The sequence below is a fragment of the Cyprinodon variegatus genome, unplaced genomic scaffold, assembly GCF_000732505.1.
Source record: "Cyprinodon variegatus isolate N-32 unplaced genomic scaffold, C_variegatus-1.0 Scaffold127, whole genome shotgun sequence".
In the NCBI taxonomy this organism is placed as follows: Eukaryota; Metazoa; Chordata; class Actinopteri; order Cyprinodontiformes; family Cyprinodontidae; genus Cyprinodon; species Cyprinodon variegatus.
This window is the reverse complement of record NW_015150580.1, coordinates 221,539-243,558: the sequence shown is the minus strand read 5'-3', so window position 1 is coordinate 243,558 and position 22,020 is coordinate 221,539. Positions and strand designations below refer to the sequence as shown.

Sequence of the window (22,020 nt, the reverse complement as noted above, 5' to 3'; positions counted from 1 at the left end):
TGCTGCAGAAGCACTTCTGCCATAGTTTAGAAATCATACAGATTTGAGGTAGTCTGTGAGAACTCCTCGCTGCAGAACTCATATTTGGTTCGAACCATTATGTTTTTAAGCTTGAATATTCCTAGTGTACAAGAAAGAGGGAGAGCAAAGATTCCCGCTTGAGATTTGACTTCGTATATAATGAAATGCTATTTATTGTGTTTATTTTTTATCTTGTGAAAATGTCTCTAATTAATTAATTGAAATCAACAAATGTATGTTCCGACCCTTGTTCAAAGCAATTAACAATGGAAATACTAAAGATAAATCAAATATTATTTGGCATGGTCATTTTTCATGAAATGATTTGCTTGATCAGAATCCAATACCCTTTAGTATTGATTTTCTTTTAAAAGAGTGATCATAATGTTGGTAATGAACTGTGATGAGCACATAAACATTAAATTGGTGTTTAAAACCTTAATTAATTAAAGCTTGTTTTAGCTCTAAAAAAAGAGCTTGACATCTCAACGGGGCGTACCATACAGCCCATCTTGTTAGCTTGTTTTGCACAAAAGTAAGCTCATGAAATTATCAGAAATCATCACACAATCAAATTGTCTACCTCAAAACTATCCGCTAACAAGCCAGACATTTATCCTCTGCTAATCTCCATTGTGGAAAAGGTTGAGTTGTCTCCAGTACTTAGCAGTTTAGCATGACAGGCCCACAACTGGGAGGTTCTCCTTTGTTCTCAGATGCTCCACCTCACCTGGTCCTTTCAGGCATCATAAAGTTCCTGAAAATCAGGAACTTTCAGAAATCAGAAATGTTGTAAAACGCTGTTTTTAAGTTAGCCACTAGGTCAACTTAGCCTTTGATCAATCTGTAGATTCTGGTCCTTGGCTTGTGGTCTTCCATGATGGTGCCTCTTCTATGTGGCTGGCCCAAGATCAGCTCTGAAAGAAGATAAGAAAAGCATGAAATATTTGCTCTGTCCTTAAAACACCATGGGGGGCAGTGCCTTATGTGTTTGTAGGAGTCTCTTGTCAGAGGGGGGTTTGCAAAGAGAGTCCAACTGCAGCGCAAACCTGGATCCTCCTGGGCCAATGATCACGATTACTGTAATATCAGCATGGAAACTGGTCCAACATGACCAAAATAAATATTGGGGTTAATGGCCCAAATGTAATGTTTAGGATACATAAGAGCAAAAACAGATTCAAGAAAAGTGTTTTATACAACAAAACAGACTTCAGCAGGTAACAGGAAGGCTAAAAAAACTAAGATTATCGTTGTTTTGGTCTTACCTTTTATGCTTTTAGTGTATGCTTTGCCAGTTATGTAACACATTACATTTAGAAGAATGTTCTCATTAAATGTTCTCTATTAACTGCGATCATTATTTTTCTTCATTTCTTTGCAGGGGTTTTATATATCTTGGAAGCAGATCCTACATGCTGGAACCATGTGCCAACTGTTCTGATGGGATTCACTGGATCTACCCAGCAGAACACCTACATTTTGTTCCTGGCACCTGTGGTCATGGTTTTAATATTTCCCACCCCACTCAAAACACAGACACCAGTCCATTTAGAGCATTCGGCACACGAGTAAGAATTTTTATTTTTTTCTTACCTTTATGTTTCACCTTACACAATACAGTGTTAAAGGCTGTCAGAAAATACAGATCAGTTGACCTAAACATTCAGATTCCTGGTTGGCAGTGGAAAGAAGTACTCCTATAAAAGATATTTAGGATTTTTAAAGTAAAGTTTCATTGTGGAGATATTATTAGCAATCAATATCTTGCCTATAGCAGAGAGAGTTTAGAGATGATTGAGATTAGAGAAGCAGAAAGATTTGACAGGAGGTTCAAGCTCATGTTTTGTCAGACTTGAATCAGTTAGAAAGCCACTAGTTATCATCGTAAACTACTTGGATTATGGCATACTGTCAAAAGAAAATCTCATAATTTCTTAGATCACGTCACAATATTTTAAAGTATAATCTAGTGACTGTCACATATTGTTTCATGACCCCTAAGTGGGTTATGACCTCCACTTTGGGAACCTCTGCTGTAAGCCTTTTGAATAATACGTTTTTTAATGTGCATTTAGGCAAATGGGCTGCTGTATGTTTTAAAGGCTGCGAGCCTAATTATTACATTTCTCCATCTGAATGTTCTACTATATATTGAGCCTGGTTGTTGGTAAACATGAATGATGAAATGCACACATTGTCTGGTAAGGAGCACAGTTTGTTCTTAATATTATATCAGGCTGAAGGCGCCAACTGGGCTGGTCACTTAAAAAAAGAAGGAAGAAATATCTCACCTAATTTTCACTCCTCTGCTCAATGCATGTGACCCCTCCTATCATAGTTATAAATCATAGTGGCTATAGCCTTATCAAATCTTTACCCTCAGAGGGAATGCAGCTTTGTAAATGATAAACCCTGATAAGGGAAAAATACAGACTCCAGTGATTTTCTGTGTTGGTTTTGAAGAAAATCAGGCCCTGTAGAACACAGCTGATTTACCAGATCAGTGCAAACAGTGATTGGAGGTGTCAGAGATGCAAAGGATATTTAAGGACTTCTGAAGAGGTCAGGCAAGCATAGGGTCTTTAATAAAGTATTAATGCTCCTTAACTCTTTTACATTTTGTCTTATTACAAGAGCAAAACTCAGTTTACTGAATAGGATTTTATGCTATTTTATTTATACAGGGTAGTGCATGATTGGAAAATGAAGAAAAATATATATATTTTTTTAATACTTAAGGATAGAATCTGAAAAATGTGGCTAATTTTTGTTAATACTTTGAACAACAGTTATAGCTCAAAATGTATGGTTAACATTTTTATTCAACTTTGTAAAATAGCTTAGGCTACATCAAGCTGGATGGCCTGTTAACGTCTCTCATCAAATCTTGTTACAAATTTTCAGTTGTTCTAGTGCAGAGGTTTTTAACGTTGAGGTTGTAGCCTTAGTGGCTCTCAGTGGTACTGCAGGGTTGTTGCGAATTCTGTGCCAACCCGCTCCCTGCAGCAGTCCCCTTACACAGCCTAGCCTAAAATATATGCTTACATATGTTTTGAAACAAATGAATCAAGCTTGGTAACTTTTACAATTTGCCTAAAACTAAAAAAACTCAACCAACTTTTATCTCCATCAGGTTTTCTCTTTTAGGATTGTCCCGTTTAGCTCCATATATCTTTGAATCAACTCTTAGTTGCTTGAAATAGCTGAGTTAAGGGAAGTTTACTATTGTCGTTTTAATAAGTGCTCATTAACATCAGCGTGAAAAATGGTCTAAGTTTCTTAGTATTGGCTAATAGATTAACTTTCTGTTCCTAAATTACATCGACATTGGGGATTTTTCTAAGCTTTGTATTGCAGCTCGAATTCTGCTGGTGATTATAGTGCTGGCTCTTGCTGCATGTATTGTCTTTGGTCGTATGAGGGCTGCATAATGGAACCATGAGAGAACAGATCTTGACAAAAGCACAAAGGATGCCTGACAGAAACAGAGTGGGAATACGAACAAAAGGAGAAAAATGGCCCTCACAGATGATTTACGAGCTTGTTAAAATTCTGGTTTGATTCTACACCGTGAGAGGGTTTATTGGGGGGTGGTTTTAAATTTACTTTAGGCCTTTTGAATAATTGAAGAAAACAGCAATTTAGATAGTGGTGGGACATTTGAAAGGGAAACATATTATGTTCAAAATTAAAGACAGAAGTGATTCAAATAAACCTAAAATAAAACAGGGGAGGATATTAAAAGTTGCAGAAAAGAGATACATTAAAAGCTAACAGAGTAGTTTTTTGCTCTTCCTGACAGACATGAAAGCTCGCATATACAGGCTACACAAGGGCACAAGTGTGTGAGCTGCTGTGTTAATAAGATGCAGTGTGTTATGCTTAAGGTGTTAAGATAAGAAGTGGTTTGTGGAGGGTTCCTGTGGAGTTAGATAGGCTCAGAGAGGGTATAGAGGTATGACGGGTTGCTGACAGGCCCTGCACTTCAGTAATACAACTTCATGGAGATTTCAAATATAACAAGCTGAAAGTGTCACCTGCCTACGATGTCACAGCTTGATAGTTTTAGAATAGATGAAGAATAATGGAGGATTAATTGTAAGACCCAAAAAAAAGAAATAATAAAATCAACATCCTCTTGGAGCTGAAATTGCGTTGAAAGTTAGAGTAATCTTGAGAATTCTGAGTCCTTTTCAAATTCGAGATATTATGGATAAATAACAAATCCATAAATAAAGTCATGGTCAATTTAGAGGTCCAAAGGAAAACTGACATCCAAATTTTGGATGTTTTAGGGGAAACTTGAAGCAACTATAAAACATGCAAAATACACAGAGAACCGAACCTGCAAACTTTTTGCTTTGAGGCATCATGGCATTTCTGTCAGCTGTGTTTGGGATATTAAACTGCTGCCTATTAAATGTAATAGTGTTCTTATGCCTTACAAATACAGTAAATCCATTAACTAACTGGGAACATAGTAAATACGATTTTGTTAAAGGGATTAATATATGTTTTTTAAGCTGTTGGCTCAGGAAGATTTATCAGGAATGTATATGACATGTTTCACACTCTTGTTTATAAGGCATTTGGAAATCATTTATCTTTTTGTTACTCTAATTATGTTACTTTAAGCTGATTTGCCACTTAACTAAAATAATTTTGACTTTGGAGATTCTAATATTACCAAGATATAAAACCTCAAAGAGTAAAAAATACTTTAGCTACAAACTTATAAAAGTGTTATCAAACATATGCTTGAAATTCTTACTTATACACTGTTCTAACTGACTGCCCTTTTATTTCTTTCACCTCACTGTTCATACGGCCGTTCTCCAATGTGTCCCTAGACACTTGATTATCACCATAGCATGCTTTCAGAGCATACTTGCCCATGCTGGCTTATCTATGGAGGAGGCAGATAAGAGCAAAAAGCTGCCAGGCCAGAAAGGACAGAGAAGCTCAGGTTGACAGAGTGCCACAGCAGGAAGGCAGAACCCTGAGCCAGCAGGATAGCATTGGATGTAGTAGTGTGCGGGTTGAAAGGACAAGCTCATGTCTGTCTGAGATAGAGGAAAAACAAGTTGTTATCAGAGGATTCTGTGACCCTCATGGTTGGCACTGGGTTATACAGTAAAGGGTAACTGATTGCTATGTGCTGATTCTCATTTCTTTTGCATTTTGAATTCAGTTCAACAGATCAGATGTGAAGAGGTCACCTGATGAGTTTACGCTGCCCGTCCTTCTTAATGCTCCTATCCCTTCCAACAATCCTTTTTTCTTTATTTTGTTTAAATTGCTCAAATTGTGAACTATGGAGGGAGTTGGTGAGATATTTTAGAGCTGTTCACAAACTCTAAAATAGATAAAGCTATTTAGTCTACAATAGCTGTAGTGTTACCCGAGGTGTGCCTCAAAATTATACGACAGGGAAATCTTTAAGCTTTGTATATATAAAGAAAAAATGTATTTGTTCTTTAAAACTAACTATGATAAGGTTGTCTTTAACGGTCAAGTTAGATTTGCTTTGAGTCAACAACACCAACAGTTGTAATAGTACCATAAATGAAAGATGAAAAGATAAGAACAACAAATGACTATTAGTTATTTCTTTATGACATTGACTGCATTTTTCATTTATATGTATATTATTATATTATATTATAATATTATATCATAATATTTTATATTATATTTATAGAGACGATCATAATGTCCAAACTTGTTAAATTCATTTACTAGATGTTTTTTTTTTGTTTATGTTCAGATATATTTCACTTTTTTTTTTATTTAATTATAATGTCACCATCTGTTAGTTATGGGTTAAAATGACATTTGCAAGTTTTTTCGGGGTTTTTTTTTATTGTTTTTTTCCTACATGCTCTCCCTTGTGGAATATTACAATTGAAAATCTAAACCAAAAAATGAATCAATCTCATGGAAGCAAATATTCAAACTTTCTGAGCTGCTGCAGCTGTTGATGTGCTTCTCTTTGTGTTATTTGTGCTTGGATCCAAACTATTTCTTTGTATTTATTTTTGCATCTAAATTTTCTATTTAGTTTTGCATCTAAAGGGGAACAAACGTAGAAATGAGAATCCAGTCCCTCATTTTCCATTTCTTTTTTCAGCATAAACGCCACATTCAGACAACCACCAAATATGTGGAGCTCATCATTGTTGCTGACAACAGAGAGGTAAGAAGAGGTCATAAACTTCTCCCCTTCAGCTAGGTTCCACAGGAAACGGTCTCAGAGGTCATATGCTAAACTGTTGTTTTCCCACGAGGTACTGGATGAGATGGCCCTGCCATGGCCCCGTTGTCACCTCTGATGTGTCGCTTACTCATCCGTTTCCTTGCTCTGGCTCCCTCTACATCCTACTGCATTCATCATAGAACCGCTTGACTCACAAATGAGGCCTGATATGCTCTCAGAATAAGCCTTAAATCCTTGACTTAGTATCTCAAAGAGAGGAGAGCGTTTCTCACTTGCACAAGATTTATAGGTCAACATCACATGATTTAGAGCAGCAGAATAAATGCTGTACATAATAGGAGGTCTATAAGGTTATCTTTAGTTTGTGAGCGTAGCTAACAAGAGTTCTTTGAGGGCTTAAAAGTGCTGTAGAAGATGTAACTGCATTTCAAATACCTGAGTGGGGGCTAAACGTTCTGTGCTTTGTGTTTTACTCTTGCTGTCCAGTTTCAGAAGCAAGGCAAAGACATTGACAGGGTGAAACAGCGACTGGCTGAGATCGCCAATTATGTGGACAAGGTAACAATCGAAGAAAACAAGTGGATGCAGTGTTGAGATGTGATTTATTTGAAACAACAGCAAACTGAGTGGAGATTATCTGATCTGTGTGCAAAGACTGAAGGGATTTTTAGCCACAGATGAATTTGAAAACTTGACTTTCAAATGTAAAAGGTGCTTAACAACAGAATGTGTATTTTTGTTTTGGTAAAAATTTTTCTAAATCTGAACCAAAATAAAAAACAAATGTCTGCACTTTTGAAAAGCTGAAAGAAATGAGACAGACTGAAAGAGAACAGTTTGTGTCCGTAACCTGTTTTCTTTGTTAACTCTCAGTTTTACAGACCTTTGAACATCAGAGTTGCATTGGTTGGGCTGGAGGTATGGAGTGATGTAGACAAGTGTCCCATTACACAGGATCCCTTCACTACCTTGCATGAGTTTCTAGACTGGAGAAAAGTCAAATTACTGCCTCAGAAGCCTCATGACAACGCCCAGCTGATCAGGTAGTTTTTTTTTTTAAAGTACATCGGAATGTTTCTATTGTTTCACATGTATGTTTTCAATCTTTTGCACCAAAGAAAACTGTTATGGAAAGATTGAAATTAGATAACCATCCGTATGCCATTTTGCAATAATTCATTAAAGTGATGTTGGAAGTTGGGTAGTAATAGGCAATCTGCATACTTTTTGATGTAGCAACATATCAATCACAATGTAACCCACATCTAAAAAAAAAAAAAAAAAAAAAGAATCCTGTGTAAAATATAGTTAAAGTGAATAATTAAAACATACGATAATTGTTATGAAAAAAGGATTGATAAAAAAAAAATCAAAGGAAAGTTGGACTGAAAACTGAAAAAAAAATTTTTTAGACAGCACAAGCAAAATCAAAATCTTGATTTATAGTTATTTATGGTTTCTGGGCTTCTACAATATTTTGGAACAGATTACAGACTAGTGGAACATAGAAACTAAAAGCTGCTTCTCTGTAATTTATTGATTTAGTTCTGGTTCTATGTGTGCAGACTAGATTTGATCCCAAAGACCTGAGAAGTCTGAGCAGTTGATACACAGAAAAGTCTGTAATGTGTTTTGGTTCTAAGCCATTTTGTGATTTACCGACTGACAGCTGCAGTTGTCTGATCAGCTATTTAGGCAGACCTGCCAAGACACCATTGCAGTAATTAATTCTACTAAAGATGAACACATTAATTAGTTATTCCAGCTCCTGCTGAGAAATTAGTCCTTTAAACCTAGAGATGTTCTTTCTGTGATAGAAAGACCGTTACTGTCTTCATGTTGCCTCTGAAGGTTCAGGTAAAAGGGAAAAGTATAGAACACACTTTCTGAAATGTATTTACAGTAATACTTTATACAGAAGCCTTTGTTGGTAATGACATCTTCAAGATGCCCACTTTGTGGAGAAATTAGTCACATGCTTTGCTCAGGTGTGAATTTTGCCCATTCTTCCACACAAACAGTCTTCAAATCTTGAAGGTTTCGTGGGTCTTTACTATGAACTCTGATCTTTAGTTCCAATAGAAAATTACATTTTGTTTCGTACAGCTCTCACAAAATTTCCATTTGTTAAAGAGTTGCTGTGATCAAATGTAAACAGTGTGGGAGAAAAAAAGAACATTGCAAAAACAAAAATGCATTGATATGAAAAGTCAGAGCATTAAAATATATGTGGTGCAGTTATGTCGTGTTTTGGTTTGGTGTCAGTTTTTTAACTGCCCAATCACAACTTTATCAGTAACCTTACAGCTGAAAGGGAAGGTTTGAGATGGTCACTGTTATTCTTTTTTAACATTGTTTTGATAATTGCTGCTTTTGGACCTGTAGTTCAATCATTTGTTATGATAGGCAAAGTTTTCTCTCAGCAACAATGGTGTCAAACAATGGTATAGCAGTAGCGAGAAGTTAGTAGGTTAATTGTTTTTTTGTGAGGTTTTGTAGTATATTTCATTTATCTTTAACCCCATGGAGACTTTTTATGACCGTCGCCTTAAAGGGAGCATTTAATGAAAGATTAATGAAAAATTAAAATGTAACTTATCTACAACACATCCTCATCAGTGCTGACTGAATTTCAAGCTGACTAAAGTGTTTTATTTTTGTCCAACCACACAATTACTGATCAGTGGGTACTTTAAAGAGGCTTATAGCCCCTCCTTACCTTCTTTGTTCTACCGGACACAAGATGCACAATGTTGCTGAAAGTTGGCCTGATCCAAAATTCTTGGCTGACTGAAATATAATTTGAAAAAAGGCAGTAAATCGTACTGTGTGTCGCCGTCCTTAGCTTAATTAGTCTAGCAACCAGACTGACCACTCAGCAGGACCCCTCAACTCTATACATGTAAATAAGTTAAAGGTAGGATTATGATCTCAATAAACTGACAACACAGATGAAGTTTTGAGGTGTGCGGTTCTTTATTTCTTATAAACCTTAAAAAAAAAATGTTTTATATTACAACATTTAACAAGTATTGACTGACTGACTGACGGACGAACATTACAGCTCAAGCTAGTCTAAGATTAAACTCCACAATCTGGCTAAGTAAGCAGCCCCCCATGGGCCCTCCCTTAAGAACTAGGGCACTGCCAATTCCACACAGAAAAAAAATATATCCTTTCTTGACAAACTATGTCAATTAAGTTTTGGGGTGTACTTCCTTGCTTAAAGGAGGGTGAGGGGTGGCTGAGTGGTTAGGGCATAGAGCTCGGAATCCTGAGGTTCTGAGTTCCAGCCCCGCTCCCACAGACTGCGACTCTGTGTCCCTGAGCAAGACCCTTATCCCCCACACTGCTCCCCGGGGGTCGCACAATGGCAGCCCACTGCTCCCCAAGGGGATGGGTTAAATGCAGAGAGTTTTATTTAATTCAAACACAAAAACCTGCTTTGAAGAGAGATTCCATTATTTCTAGCTGTCTGGCTCCTATCAGCTTATGACATTTTTTGGCAAGTTTTCCCTTTATGAGGGAAAATGGGGATTTTTTTCTAATCATGGCCATTCTGATTTCATTAATTGGTGAGATTTCTTTGTAAGTTGTCTTTCTTGTTTTGCCTTGCTCTTAAAACATTCCAGCACAGGCTGCTATGTGAAAAAACAGGCAGAGCGGAAATATCGCTGTGCCCCACATTGAATTCCATATCCAATTGTCTGTATTTGAGATCACAAGCAGAGTTAACTGTATCCAGTATCCAATATTTACCTAAAAAATCAGGTTTAGTCAATGGATTTTCATCATCAAATCCATCAATTTCCATTCAAAGTCCTCCGATATGTATGGCAAAATCTATTAGAAAAACTAATTATGATAATGATAATATGGTGTTCCTGGTATGAATTAGTTTCAATCCAACTTTTCATCAATTTTGGCTAAATAAAGAGTAAGATATTTAAGAACGAAAAGGAAAGGAAAGCCTCTTGGCAGGCAGAAGACATCACATTGTGTGTTTTCTACTGAGCTATTTATAAATATGCTGTAATCTGGACAATCTCAGTATAGCTCTGGTTATATGTTTAGGGTTGCTTTATGACTAGGAAGGGAGCCTCCTTCCCATTCTTATGTTTTACATACCAGGTTTTTCTCCCTACTTTCCCACAAATGACAGATGTTTTATTCTTCCATCTGTCAATCTCTGCAGCTCCTCCAGAGTTACCAAGGGCCGCCTGCCTGGTTCTTAAAATAAAGCCTTCCTCTTCGTGGTCCTGAATACAAATGAGATAAACTCTTGTGGGATTTTCATTTGTTTAGAAAAGTGTATAATTTTTCTTCCACCTCATTAATCAGCACCACTTTCTGTTGGTTTGTCCCATGGAAAAAAAAAAAACAAGATGCATGAAGGTTAATGGTTATGAAATGAAAAGTGTGAAAAAGTGAAGCTATTTTCTCTCTTTCAGTGGGGTGTATTTCCAGGGGACTACTATTGGGATGGCCCCCATCATGAGCATGTGTACAGCGGAGCAATCCGGTGGAATTGTTATGGTATGTATATTTAGTACTAAAACTTTACCCGACTCTTCCTTTTAATATCCACCTCCAATTTGTGGTCTCCTGCCTATCTTACAAAAACAGTTCTGCAGATTATTACTCTGTGTTCTAATATTTGGGAGAGGTTGTCCTCATTGTGTATTTTCTCCTGACTTCCAAAGGGAGATGATGTATTGTCATGGTGATAAAGCTGTTCGAAACGATTATTTGGAAAATGTTTGACTTTTTAATGAGGTGCAATAATGGAGGGAATTTGACGCTGCAGTGTGTGCAGCCTGAATGAAAACACAGGGGATATATATGGGATGTAAATGATGACCCATTACAGATCTGCAATTCTATATGGTGGGATTGAGTCATGCAGCATTAGCACAAATCATGCTGGTATTTTACCCTGAGTGTCTCTGGCCGGTTAATGGCCTGTCCCCCGGAAGAGTCTTCACCCCTATCCTCCCAGATGGTGAAGTTGGGTCCAGGTCATTAAAAAAAAAACACACATTCAGGCTAAAGGGATTAACTGCTGACATATATATGGGCTCACAAATCACAGCCAAGTTCTCTGAGCTGTGTCCCTTTGTTTACAGAATACTTTTAAACTCATTAGCTTGACATTCCCTGGAAGTCTCATTACTATACTATATATATGGATTCTCTATGTAACGACTGCAATTGTTCAAATGATTTAATTTAAGCTCTGGAACTTCATTTGTTGTGCATATGTTTTATTTTCTTTAAAGGAAACCGAGTCAGGGGTTATTGTTCTTTCATTTCATTAGTCTAGGTTGCCCTGTTGGATTGTAGAGCTGACAGCTGATTGGTGTTTTTTCATTTTTTTTTTTTAAATAAGCTCCCAGCAGAGCGGCTCGTCAGTCTGAGTTCAACTCGTGCTGCACTGCTAAATAATGCACAGTGTCAGAAGCTTCCAGAGGCAAGGTGCTCTGACACACAGCTCTGCGTTCACGAAGAGCTGATAGCTCCCATAGCTGCATTATTCATTCGGCCTTTTCATGTGTTCATGTTTTACACACCTTGCAGGAAACCTTCAGCAAGCTGCATACTTTTGCTCGTCTTTGTTTATCCAATGCTTTGAAATGTGGTTCAGTTTCAGCAAATTTTTTGCAAAAGATTTTAGGTTAAAATCACAAAAACATTTTTTTTTTGTAATTTTTATTCTTCTCAGTTGAATGTAGGCATGAACTTTGGCCTAGACATACCAAGACATGAGCATGCTTCCATCTAGCTCATTCTGTTGTAGCTTGGTTGCAGTTTTAAGGTTTTTTTTTTTAATTTTTTTTTTTGCTCGACCTATGAAACAGGAGGCCCTAAATCTCACCCTTTTCTTTTAAAATGCATCTTATCTTTGGTTTCCAGTGTTTCCTGTCAGTGTTTTTTCCTGTCTTCAATTAGAAATATTTTTTCGAGGAAATCTTTGTTTGTTACATCCAGAAGCACAGCTGTCTCTGTCAGAATATGTTGAGCAAGCATAAAGAGAAAGCACAAAATCTGACTACAGCTGCTTTTTCTTTCTGGCAGCACAATATGATAAAAACACTCGACTGAACACAGATCTGTCTGAACTGTTTGCTTAATCTGAACAATATCCAATTAAACCATCCAAGCCTTAGGTTATTTCTTCATCAGATCTTTTAGAGAGCTTGGATTTGATTTGTTTTGTTTTTTTGTCCAAAAAATCTAAAGGAATTGAATCATTGAAATAGTCCTAGGCTGTTAGAAGAAGTGAAATAATTGCTAAGAAGAAGTAAAAAAAAAAAATGAAGCAAAAATGGTTGACTGGTCTATTTTTCAGGATCATTCGGACAATCCTCTGGGAGCTGCGGTCACTCTGGCTCATGAACTTGGACACAACTTCGGCATGAACCATGACACACCTGAGAGGGGATGTGGATGCAGAGTGACAGTGGATCGCGGGGGCTGCATTATGACTCCCTCCACTGGGTAAGACATATTTCTTTCTTTACAACTTTAAATCTCAATATTTCTACCAGATGTATGGCTCCATATTTCCTGCAGCATGCTCCAAAAACATGGCAAATACATCATCGCTGCCTGAAGTTTAAATAATTCAGCAATGTAGTCCTCCCTTGAAAAAAAAACTAAATTGTGATCTTGGGTCAACATCGTTCCACATGCACTCCTTTTGTAATTTATTGTCTGTTGAGCAACAAGCAAATGAAGCCATTTAATTATTTGGTCATTAAGTTTAGTGCAGATTCAACAGCTGCACTAATGCCTTGAGGCATTATGATGCCGTCTGAATGGATGAGTAAATGGTTGACTAGCAATGTATGACAAAGACAGCACAGTTTTACATATTCTAAGCATAAGTAGGTGAAGTTTTAGTTGATGTATGCAAAACAAAAACGTTGTGCAACTAATGTAAAAAAAAAAAAAGTCCATGATGTTGCAACGTACATCAGAAATATCTTGTAGCTACAAAAAGGCTTAGTTGAAATACTATGTTTTTGTTTTTATATTGTTTTAAACAATAGATAGATAGATAGATAGATAGATAGATAGATAGATAGATAGATAGATAGATAGATAGATAGATAGATAGATTTTATGCTCACAAGTGGAGCATTATCACTTTCACCATAATGCTCTGCTTGATTTATATATGTTATTAGTTTTATTTGGATTTATGTAGGAAATTTACTTTTGTTATGTGGACAGAACAGAAAAGGGAGAAAAGGTTAAATGGAAGACAAAAGAGAGATATTGACAAACCTCCATTAGTCGCTTTATCTTCTGCAAAGAGATGTAAAAAGAACAGCTCAGCCAATTTATATATAAGTACAGATAGAGTACAGCCACATTCAGTATTAAGCAATATGGAATACATAAAGTAGTAGCTGAAGATAAACATTGGCGACTATGTAACCGAATCCAAGCACCTGTAGATGTTTCTGAGAGTGCGTTTATGTGTGTAAGGTTTATCCATGGGGAAAATGCTCAATAGTGGTTGTGAAGAGCCAAAGACCCGGCCCCCGGGAGGTGCCATAAGGGTTTCCCAAGAGGGGCCAACACAGGATAAAATATATATATATTTTTTTCCCTTTTGAATAAGCTCTGTTAAAGTAACCATTATCTAGTATAAGTTTGATCAATTTTTGTATTTTAGACTTAATGATAGGAATTATCAAACACAGTCAAAACATTAAAACACCTTTAGCTTAAGGTCAATTGGAAGCTTTAAAGTAGATCCTCTAGCATCTTTAGTCGCTACCTATGATCCAGTAGTCATAATCTCTGTACCTTTTACAGTAATGTTTTGTTTTACAAGTGACCGATAGTTTTTACATATAAATACTTAATTGTTGGGGGCTTCTTTTGTGCTGTTGTAACGGACTCTTAGGAATCCTTATGAGCTGCATGTGTTCACAATTCAGAAACAAACTACTTCCTTTCTCACTTCAAAAAAGCAGTACGTTTCAAAAGAATTGGCCATCATGCCTAAAACAGTAATCATGACATCTACGCCGCTTTTTTAAAGGCAAGACTGTGTTAGACTAATGTATTGAGTCCTAAGTATAGAATAACCTGACCAGACAAAGTCTAAGGAGGCACACCTCCTTCTGTTGTAGGACTCTAACATAGAAACCTCGGCTATAATATGAGTTTAAAAGGTTTACCCTCCTGTCCTCGGCTTTGTAGAAGCTTAGGGATGATCTGGGTGGAAATATTGGAGTATCCTGCCTGAGCACCAGTCTAATGATGTGTGGGAGCCACAGACTGGAAATGTCTCTCTGTATTTTTTTTGGACAACACCCATGAAAAGCACAGTTACAATATTCTAAATTATAGACTTAAAAAATAGAACAATAATATGAGGTTCACAGATTTACTTTCACCCTGACTCAGGGTATTTATGGGCAAGGATGTTGCCAAAAATGGCAGCACATTGAACTTAGAAAAACAGAGAGAAAAAGATGTTTGCTGAAGTGTAAATAAAAGGGTTTTGTCTTTCAGTTGTTCCACCACTATTTCTGTTTCAGTTGCTCTTACATTTTCAAAGACACTTGGAGTGAAGCCATTCTTTGATATTCATGCAACATTAATGTCTGAAAAATCTCCCAGCAGCTTCAGATAAGTAGTTAACTATGTCTGAAAACTTGTCACTTTACTGCCATAAAAATGAAATCAGAAAACCTCTCTGAAACTATCTAGATCTAAGGTCACATTAATATTACTTAGTTTTATTTAAAAAAAAATCATAGGTTCATTATAAAATTTTTATTACCATGAAAATAAAGAATTTTTTGATGTTTTCTGTACAAAGAAAAAAACAAACAACTTAGGTTCAGTTGACATAAGGATCCCATATAATTTCTTTAGTAGGCACATTTTGCAGTGCAGATTAGCATGACCTAATGATAGAAAAAAAGGGTTAAGAATCTGTGCCCTTTATTTTTTTATTTCAAGAAAGTGCTGCATTGTATATAGGAAGACCTAAACAAATTTATATCATTTTATTTCAAAAGTGCTTTCTATTTACGGTACTCACTGATATTTCCAAGTTTAATTGAAAATTCTGAAGGAGATCCCTCATCAACTCACTGTAGGTCCCCGTCTAGCAGCAAGTATAGCATCCAATACGACAGCTGTGCAAATAAAATCCAACTTGAGGAATAAAGTGTAAAGCTAAATTTATTTGCATCATAATAAATCTATAGCCTCACAGGGTCCTTTGTAATCAATATTCATGTTATTTACATTAAAAAAAGAACATAAATGGGCTTGTATTGATTATAGCAGTTAACAACCATGCCAAGAATTGTTCCTAGACTGCTACGGTTGAGTGTGAATTTATTTAAAGTCAGTGGTTCATATGACACAAATCAAAAACAACATAAATGGAGTTGTTACCTCAAATACAATATTTTCTCGCAAACAAAGTAAGGTGATTACTTCATTTCCATCAGAGGATGTATAGATCTTTATTAAATATCAGTCTGATGTACTACTTGATGTTATGGTTTGGATCAAATGGCTTACAGATTATTTGTTTACTATTGATTATTCTGTAATCTAATTTCAAAAGCATGTGCATAGTTTTGCAAGTGAATTGTTTTGCATTGGGCCAAGTTTAAACCAGTTTATTTTACATGATCAGTCATACTTCCTTATTTTAAAGTGAAGGGAAGATGGGTACTCTGAAACTTGCAATGCATAGACCCATCTTTTGGGGCAATTATAGCTCCACGTTGTTGGAGTTTTCGCATTAAGTTTTGCAAAGCTAGGGACAAAGTAATTGACTCATTTTTGTTTGCAAAATTGCTCAAATAGTAATTAAAGTAGAGGAAATGTGTATTTAAGGTACAAATTCAGGTCTTGAAAAGTCTTAATCCTGTACTTGATTTACAGTACATATTAGCTTGAACCAAAGAAAAGCTGGTGGTTTGCATCCTATGAAATCATATCTCCTAAAAGCACAAAACATAATTATACAAGAACCAACAAACACCTTATGGTTCTCTTTATGGGCACATATACAAATAGGCACACAAATATGTTCATAAGTATGTGTCTCTTAGCTGGAACTGAAACAGAGGATTTGTATTGCTTTATGCCTGGATTGCTTTTATTTATTTCCACTACAATGTCTCATTTCTCCTCCAGGCATTTGGTCATGTTTACACTTACTTTGACTCCTTCTGTCCTATTTAAGAACGCACTCGGAATAAAAGAGAGAACCTAATATGAACAGATTATTCCACATAATGTCAGGATCTGCAAGCTCAAAATATGTGACACCAAGGAACAGTGATATTAGGTATGAAATGTTTTTATTTATTATTACTATTAAATCCTAAATTAAAATTTGTCTCATTCACCAGTTATCTTAAGTGATTTTTTTTTTCTATTCCGTTTACTCATCATAGAAATGTTCTCAGAGGAAAAAGGGAACAAAAAACAGTCCAGGATAGATGAGGAATTTCAAACAGAAAGTCCTGCCTATAGATTAAGGTTAAATTGCTGGAGTATTTCACAATTATACTTAGCCTCATTGGGAGTTCATTCTTTGAAAAGTTGTTACAATATACTAAAAACACCAGATATATATTTTGTTTTTCAATTTTTAAGATAAAATGTAATAACATTTCTGCTTTTTGAGTTGGTCTTTTTATATTCCTATCACTTCAAATGTACATGCATAAATCCTAGCTGCAATTCTAAAAAGAAAAACATGTTTAATTTTAAACAAATTTTTAACAATTGCATTGTGAGCATACAGTTCTAGTGAATATCATTTTAAAACATACAGCTGATTATTTATGCCTAATTCTCATAGGGATCATATCACACATGAATACCTTAATAAATATAGAATACAATTCAATTATTGTCATTCCACTGTCACAAGTACAGAGCAACGAAATTAATTCACTGGATTTAACCCATCCCCCTGGGGAGCAGTGGGCTGCCATTGTGCGGCGCCCGGGGCGCACTGTGGGGTTAAGGGTCATGCTCAGGGAGCCAGAGTGACAGTCAGTGGGAGTGGGGGATCGAACTCACAACCTCAGGATTCAAAGCCCCATGCCCTAACCACTAGGATATTCAAAATAAACTACACATTTCATTTAGCCATTAACAAGATACTTGTGGGATTCCTAATGAAAGCTATTCATTAAAGAAAGTCAGAAACCATCTTGTTTAAAAACTAACTTCAAAAATGTAAATCTGCAATGTATGCAATAAGGTTTTTGCAACTTTTGTCCTTTTAACTTATTTCAAATTAAGATAATTTGAAATAAAATTATGAAAAGGATAAAAGTTTCAAAAACCGTATTGCACACATTGCAATGAGGTCTTGCAACTTTTATCTTTTTATCAAGTTATATTAAAATTGTTTTATGGCAACAGGTAAATGGCCTGTACTTACTTAGCACCTGTTCAAGTGAGGGGACTTAAAAGCGCTTTAACACCACTTTCCATCATGCATTCATTCTACACACTGAAAGTGAAAAGCTACATTGTAGCCATAGCTGCCATGGTGCACACTGCTGTATACGAACGCCACTGGGCCCTCTGACCACCTCTGACCAATGCGGGTCAAGTGTTTTTCCCTAAGGAGAGGACTGAAACGGACTGAGCTGAAATTCAAACCAGTGACTCTCTCATTGAAGAATACGAATTCTCAGATTTAATAGCGCTTTTATACTTTTCATAACCACTGTAGGTCAGTGTTCTTATTGTATGCACTGGGGCTCTTTTTCCTACTTAAGGAGGCTAAATCTGTTTCCTACAAAAATTGTATTCATCTTGCATATAAAACATCTGATTTTAGAGTTTTTCCCTTGAATTTATTTAATAATTTTGTTTCTATAATATTACAATTTTCAGGAGAACCCTGTACGTAGGTATTTGACCACATGTACATTGGAAAAAATAAACAATAAATTCAATAGTTTAGTTAGTCCTAGTAGTAGTCGGTTGAGTAATCATTTCACCCTGGAATAATCAAATATGTAAGTAGATGCCAACATCTTTTATATAAAAACCCCAGATCTAAACTTTATATTCCATTTAATCATTACTGTCACAAAAAAAAGATTACTTTAGTATTTTTGCCAAATTATAGTAGATTAAATACAATATTTTGTTGATGTATTTCAAATTAGCTTTGCGGCTGTGAGGTCTTTAGAACTATTGGTCTCCTGTATAAATGCAGAATGGGACAGATCAAAGGCAGGTAATATTATTTGGCAATGATCCCTTATCATAGAGCTCATACAGATCCATTAATGCCCTAGCCCTCTGATGCTGCTGCTGCTTAGTCGAAGAGATTTCCCTGTGCTCTAGTTCCTGTGAAGCTGAAAGGCCAGCTGTCAAACACTGGCTGTAAGTTAAAGGTGGAAAACTGGGTGCAGGGTAGAGGGAAAACTCATCCTATAATAAATCTGGAGCAGGACCAGGTGGAAAATAAGTAACAGTGAGACGGAGCTAAGAGGCAACCTATAACTCCACACAATGATAAGGACAACTCGTCTAAAATTGAGAACAGGCTGTAAGGGAGCTGACATCATTTTGCATCCATTCTGTGGGTGGTAGACTAGTGTCGTCAGCGTGCCCAAAGCTCCAGATGTGTCTGTCTTGGCTGGCACTAGTTGCGTGTTAGTGGCCCTTCGGTCCACAGCTGCTATATGCCATCCGGTGTTATTCATTGTTTCCGAATCCTTATTACACTGGCTTTCCAAACATCAGAGCATTTTTCTGCTCACAAAGAACAGCTGGATGCCCCTAACTTGTGATGTAGTAAAGTGTAGTCATGTAGAGTTCCTGAAATAATTTAAAAGAATAAAAGATTTAGGTGTCATTGCATGTGCTTTTAATTAAATTCAGCAAAAAACAGAGGTTTGGGTGCAAACTGACCATATTCTGGCTCTGGCTTTCAGAGCAAAGAGGAAATCAATAAAATGATTTTCTAAGGAAGTGGCCTTGCATTGGGTTAGTTGTTGTCCTGAAAGGAGACAAGATGGGGAACAAAATAACAAATAATTGTAATTACTGTAATATACATTTCCACACTGCCTTTTCAATTTGAACAATTACAAATCCTCTGTGATCTTTTGCTTTAATCCAAACCTTTTGAAGATGTGCTTTGAGGATCGCTGACTTTCAGCCGGCACTAGCTTGAGTTGGTGAGGGACGGGAGAAGGCAGTGTTGTGGCGGCCAGTACTTTATGTAATCCAGAAACGTACATCAAACCATTTAGTGAGTGAGGTTGTGTCTGAACATTAACAGCAAAGTCATGACATGTTTAAAATGGTCCTTAATGTTAAAAACCCATCAGTGAAAAGCTCAGTTTGAAAAAAGTTGCAATAAATGAGCTGAGTAACTCTCAGGTGCCTCCCTGTTGTTATAATTCTACAATTCTTAGAATGGAGTTTTTAAAACATTGGCATCTGTAAATTCAGTATATTTCAGTATAAACTTGATGGGAACATGAGGGACGAAATTTAACAAAAAGCTAAACCAAATTTTAATTTGGAGATCACTCACTTTACATTTCACAGAACTAAATCGGTTAGAAAACACATTGAAACCATTTTTGATTTATATCTGCTTGCCCTGTGCCTTGCAGAAATATGAATCCTTCTTTGACATTTTTTATATATTACATTCCAATTTATACTCTAATGGGATTTTGATGTGACATATAACCATAAGCAAAAGCATATTACGTTAAATGAACAAAAAGGTAGACATGGCTTTAAAATAATTTTATTATTATGGCATTTAAACTATTGTGTTCATATATATCTACATCTTCAACTAGTTTTAAATCGATATATAATCACTAAATTTATGAAAATATCTTATGAAGGTTGAAAGGTTGCTTACTGTTGGTTTAAAATATGTATCATATCTGTGACGCCACTGTCTCACTGGCTTTCTGACCAGACAAGCTGACAGAAATTTGAACAAGGCTGGAAAACTCAAGGTGGATGGGCTGGCAGTGTTTGTGAACGACAAATATTAAAATACTGAATCTGTTTCTGTGAAATTTCGCCTCTGCGGCCCTGATGTTGAACTGATGAATGTTGGTTTTCATGCATTTTATTTACCCAGGGAGTACACAGATGTTGTTTCAGCAACTGTTTACATTCCAGCCTTTGCTGCTGCTGACACTGTGAGTGAGGCATTATCACTTGTTGTTTCTAGGTTACACACAACAACAAAAAAAGCATTTGTGGAAATAAAAGACTTCAATCACACCCTACTCTCTGCTACCTTTCCAATGTTCCAACAGTTTGTCAGCTGCTGTACCAGAAAAAACAAAACTTTGGACTTATTCTAGGCTAAAGTAAATGCACTATACATCTATACAATAGCACTTGCATTTTACAAAACTGCAATGGAAACACTTTTTTTCACATCACATCACAAGTGATCCGAAGGAGGAGGAGATTGGAAGTAGTTGGATGATAATGGTGCCCTCTAGATCCATGGCTGAAATTGTATATTTAATGTGTTTATAGCCACTCTTGTTGTTTTCAGTTATTGCATAAACAACTGTATTCATGTGCAATTCTAATTGTATTCTATTATGCTGCACACATTTGTAATGGAAAAAACTGCTAGTAAGGCCCTATCTTTGGAAATCTAAGAATGAAAGTGTGGTTACGGGAAGCTGAAGAAACCCTGCAAGGTTGTTTTGAGGCTACACACTGGGATGCAAAGCATTAACCTCAATAAGAGAACATTAAAGCATGAATTGAGTGTGTTACTCATCACATAAGCTTATTTCTACATAACATTAGAACAGAGACATGCTTCCCAAATAATAAACCAGTATCCTTCAAATCACCAGCGATCTAAAGAAACTGCTCAACAAAGGAAAAAAAGAGCCTTCTGGAAGGTAGACATGGAATGATTGAGTATACAGAAACAACCTAAGGTCAAGATAAAAGAAAGTAAGAGGGCAAACAGGAAGAAGCTGGAAAGGAAGTTGCAGTGGTAAAAAATGTGTGGTCAGGGCTGAAGGAGGTCACAGGCTTCAAGCAGAAGGAGAATCAGACATATTAAAGTCTGGGCAGGGCCAATGAACTACTACCATTATTCAATAGGATTAGTTTGGGAACAACCTCAACATCCATCTCTCCTACCAACCACAGTCAAACTGATATCCCGCCATCCTTTGACTCCAGGCTTCCCTCTCAAACCTCAAATATGACATTTTACACCTCTGTCATTGACCCTCCAGATGGTGTCAGCGCCAGAGTCCTGAAGACCTGTGTAGAGAAGCTCCGTAGGATTCTACAAAACTTATTCAACCTTAGGAAAGTTTTAGCAAAGACAGCCCTAATATCTATATAACAGTGGCGAGAGGTGTAAACAAGCTGCAACACATAAATGTGCTGCAAACACAAACAATACCCAAAAACAAGTTAAGAAAAATACTCATATTGAACCGGAACCTCAGTATAACATAAACAGGATGATAATATTAAGACAGATAAAGTGCTTAAAAAGGCTTCAGGGAAATGTACCTTTTTTTTTTCTTTCCTCCAAATGTACCGTACACAGACATTACCATTGTCATACAGAGAGAAAGTTACAGCATTTTTTCAATTAACAGACACACGGTCGCAAAGCTCTTATAGTCCTTAGTAGTTCCAAACATCCGAGCACTATTGGTCAGTTTAAGTGGCTTCTGGCAGGACAAATCATAAAAAAATAATATATATTTATATCTACTCCCACTAGGTAC

General features: G+C 36.4%; 1 protein-coding gene across 1 annotated transcript in view; it reads left to right on the top strand.

Moving 5' to 3' along the window:
- Window positions 1-22,020, top strand: part of adam12 (ADAM metallopeptidase domain 12) — a 107,682-nt gene that overhangs the window by 71,483 nt on the left and 14,179 nt on the right. Inside the window, exons 6-11 of the mRNA XM_015375935.1 lie at window positions 1,406-1,592; window positions 6,155-6,220; window positions 6,728-6,799; window positions 7,115-7,284; window positions 10,693-10,777; window positions 12,591-12,739. Coding sequence (XP_015231421.1) covers window positions 1,406-1,592; window positions 6,155-6,220; window positions 6,728-6,799; window positions 7,115-7,284; window positions 10,693-10,777; window positions 12,591-12,739 — 729 coding nt within the window. The remainder of the gene's footprint in view (window positions 1-1,405; window positions 1,593-6,154; window positions 6,221-6,727; window positions 6,800-7,114; window positions 7,285-10,692; window positions 10,778-12,590; window positions 12,740-22,020) is intronic.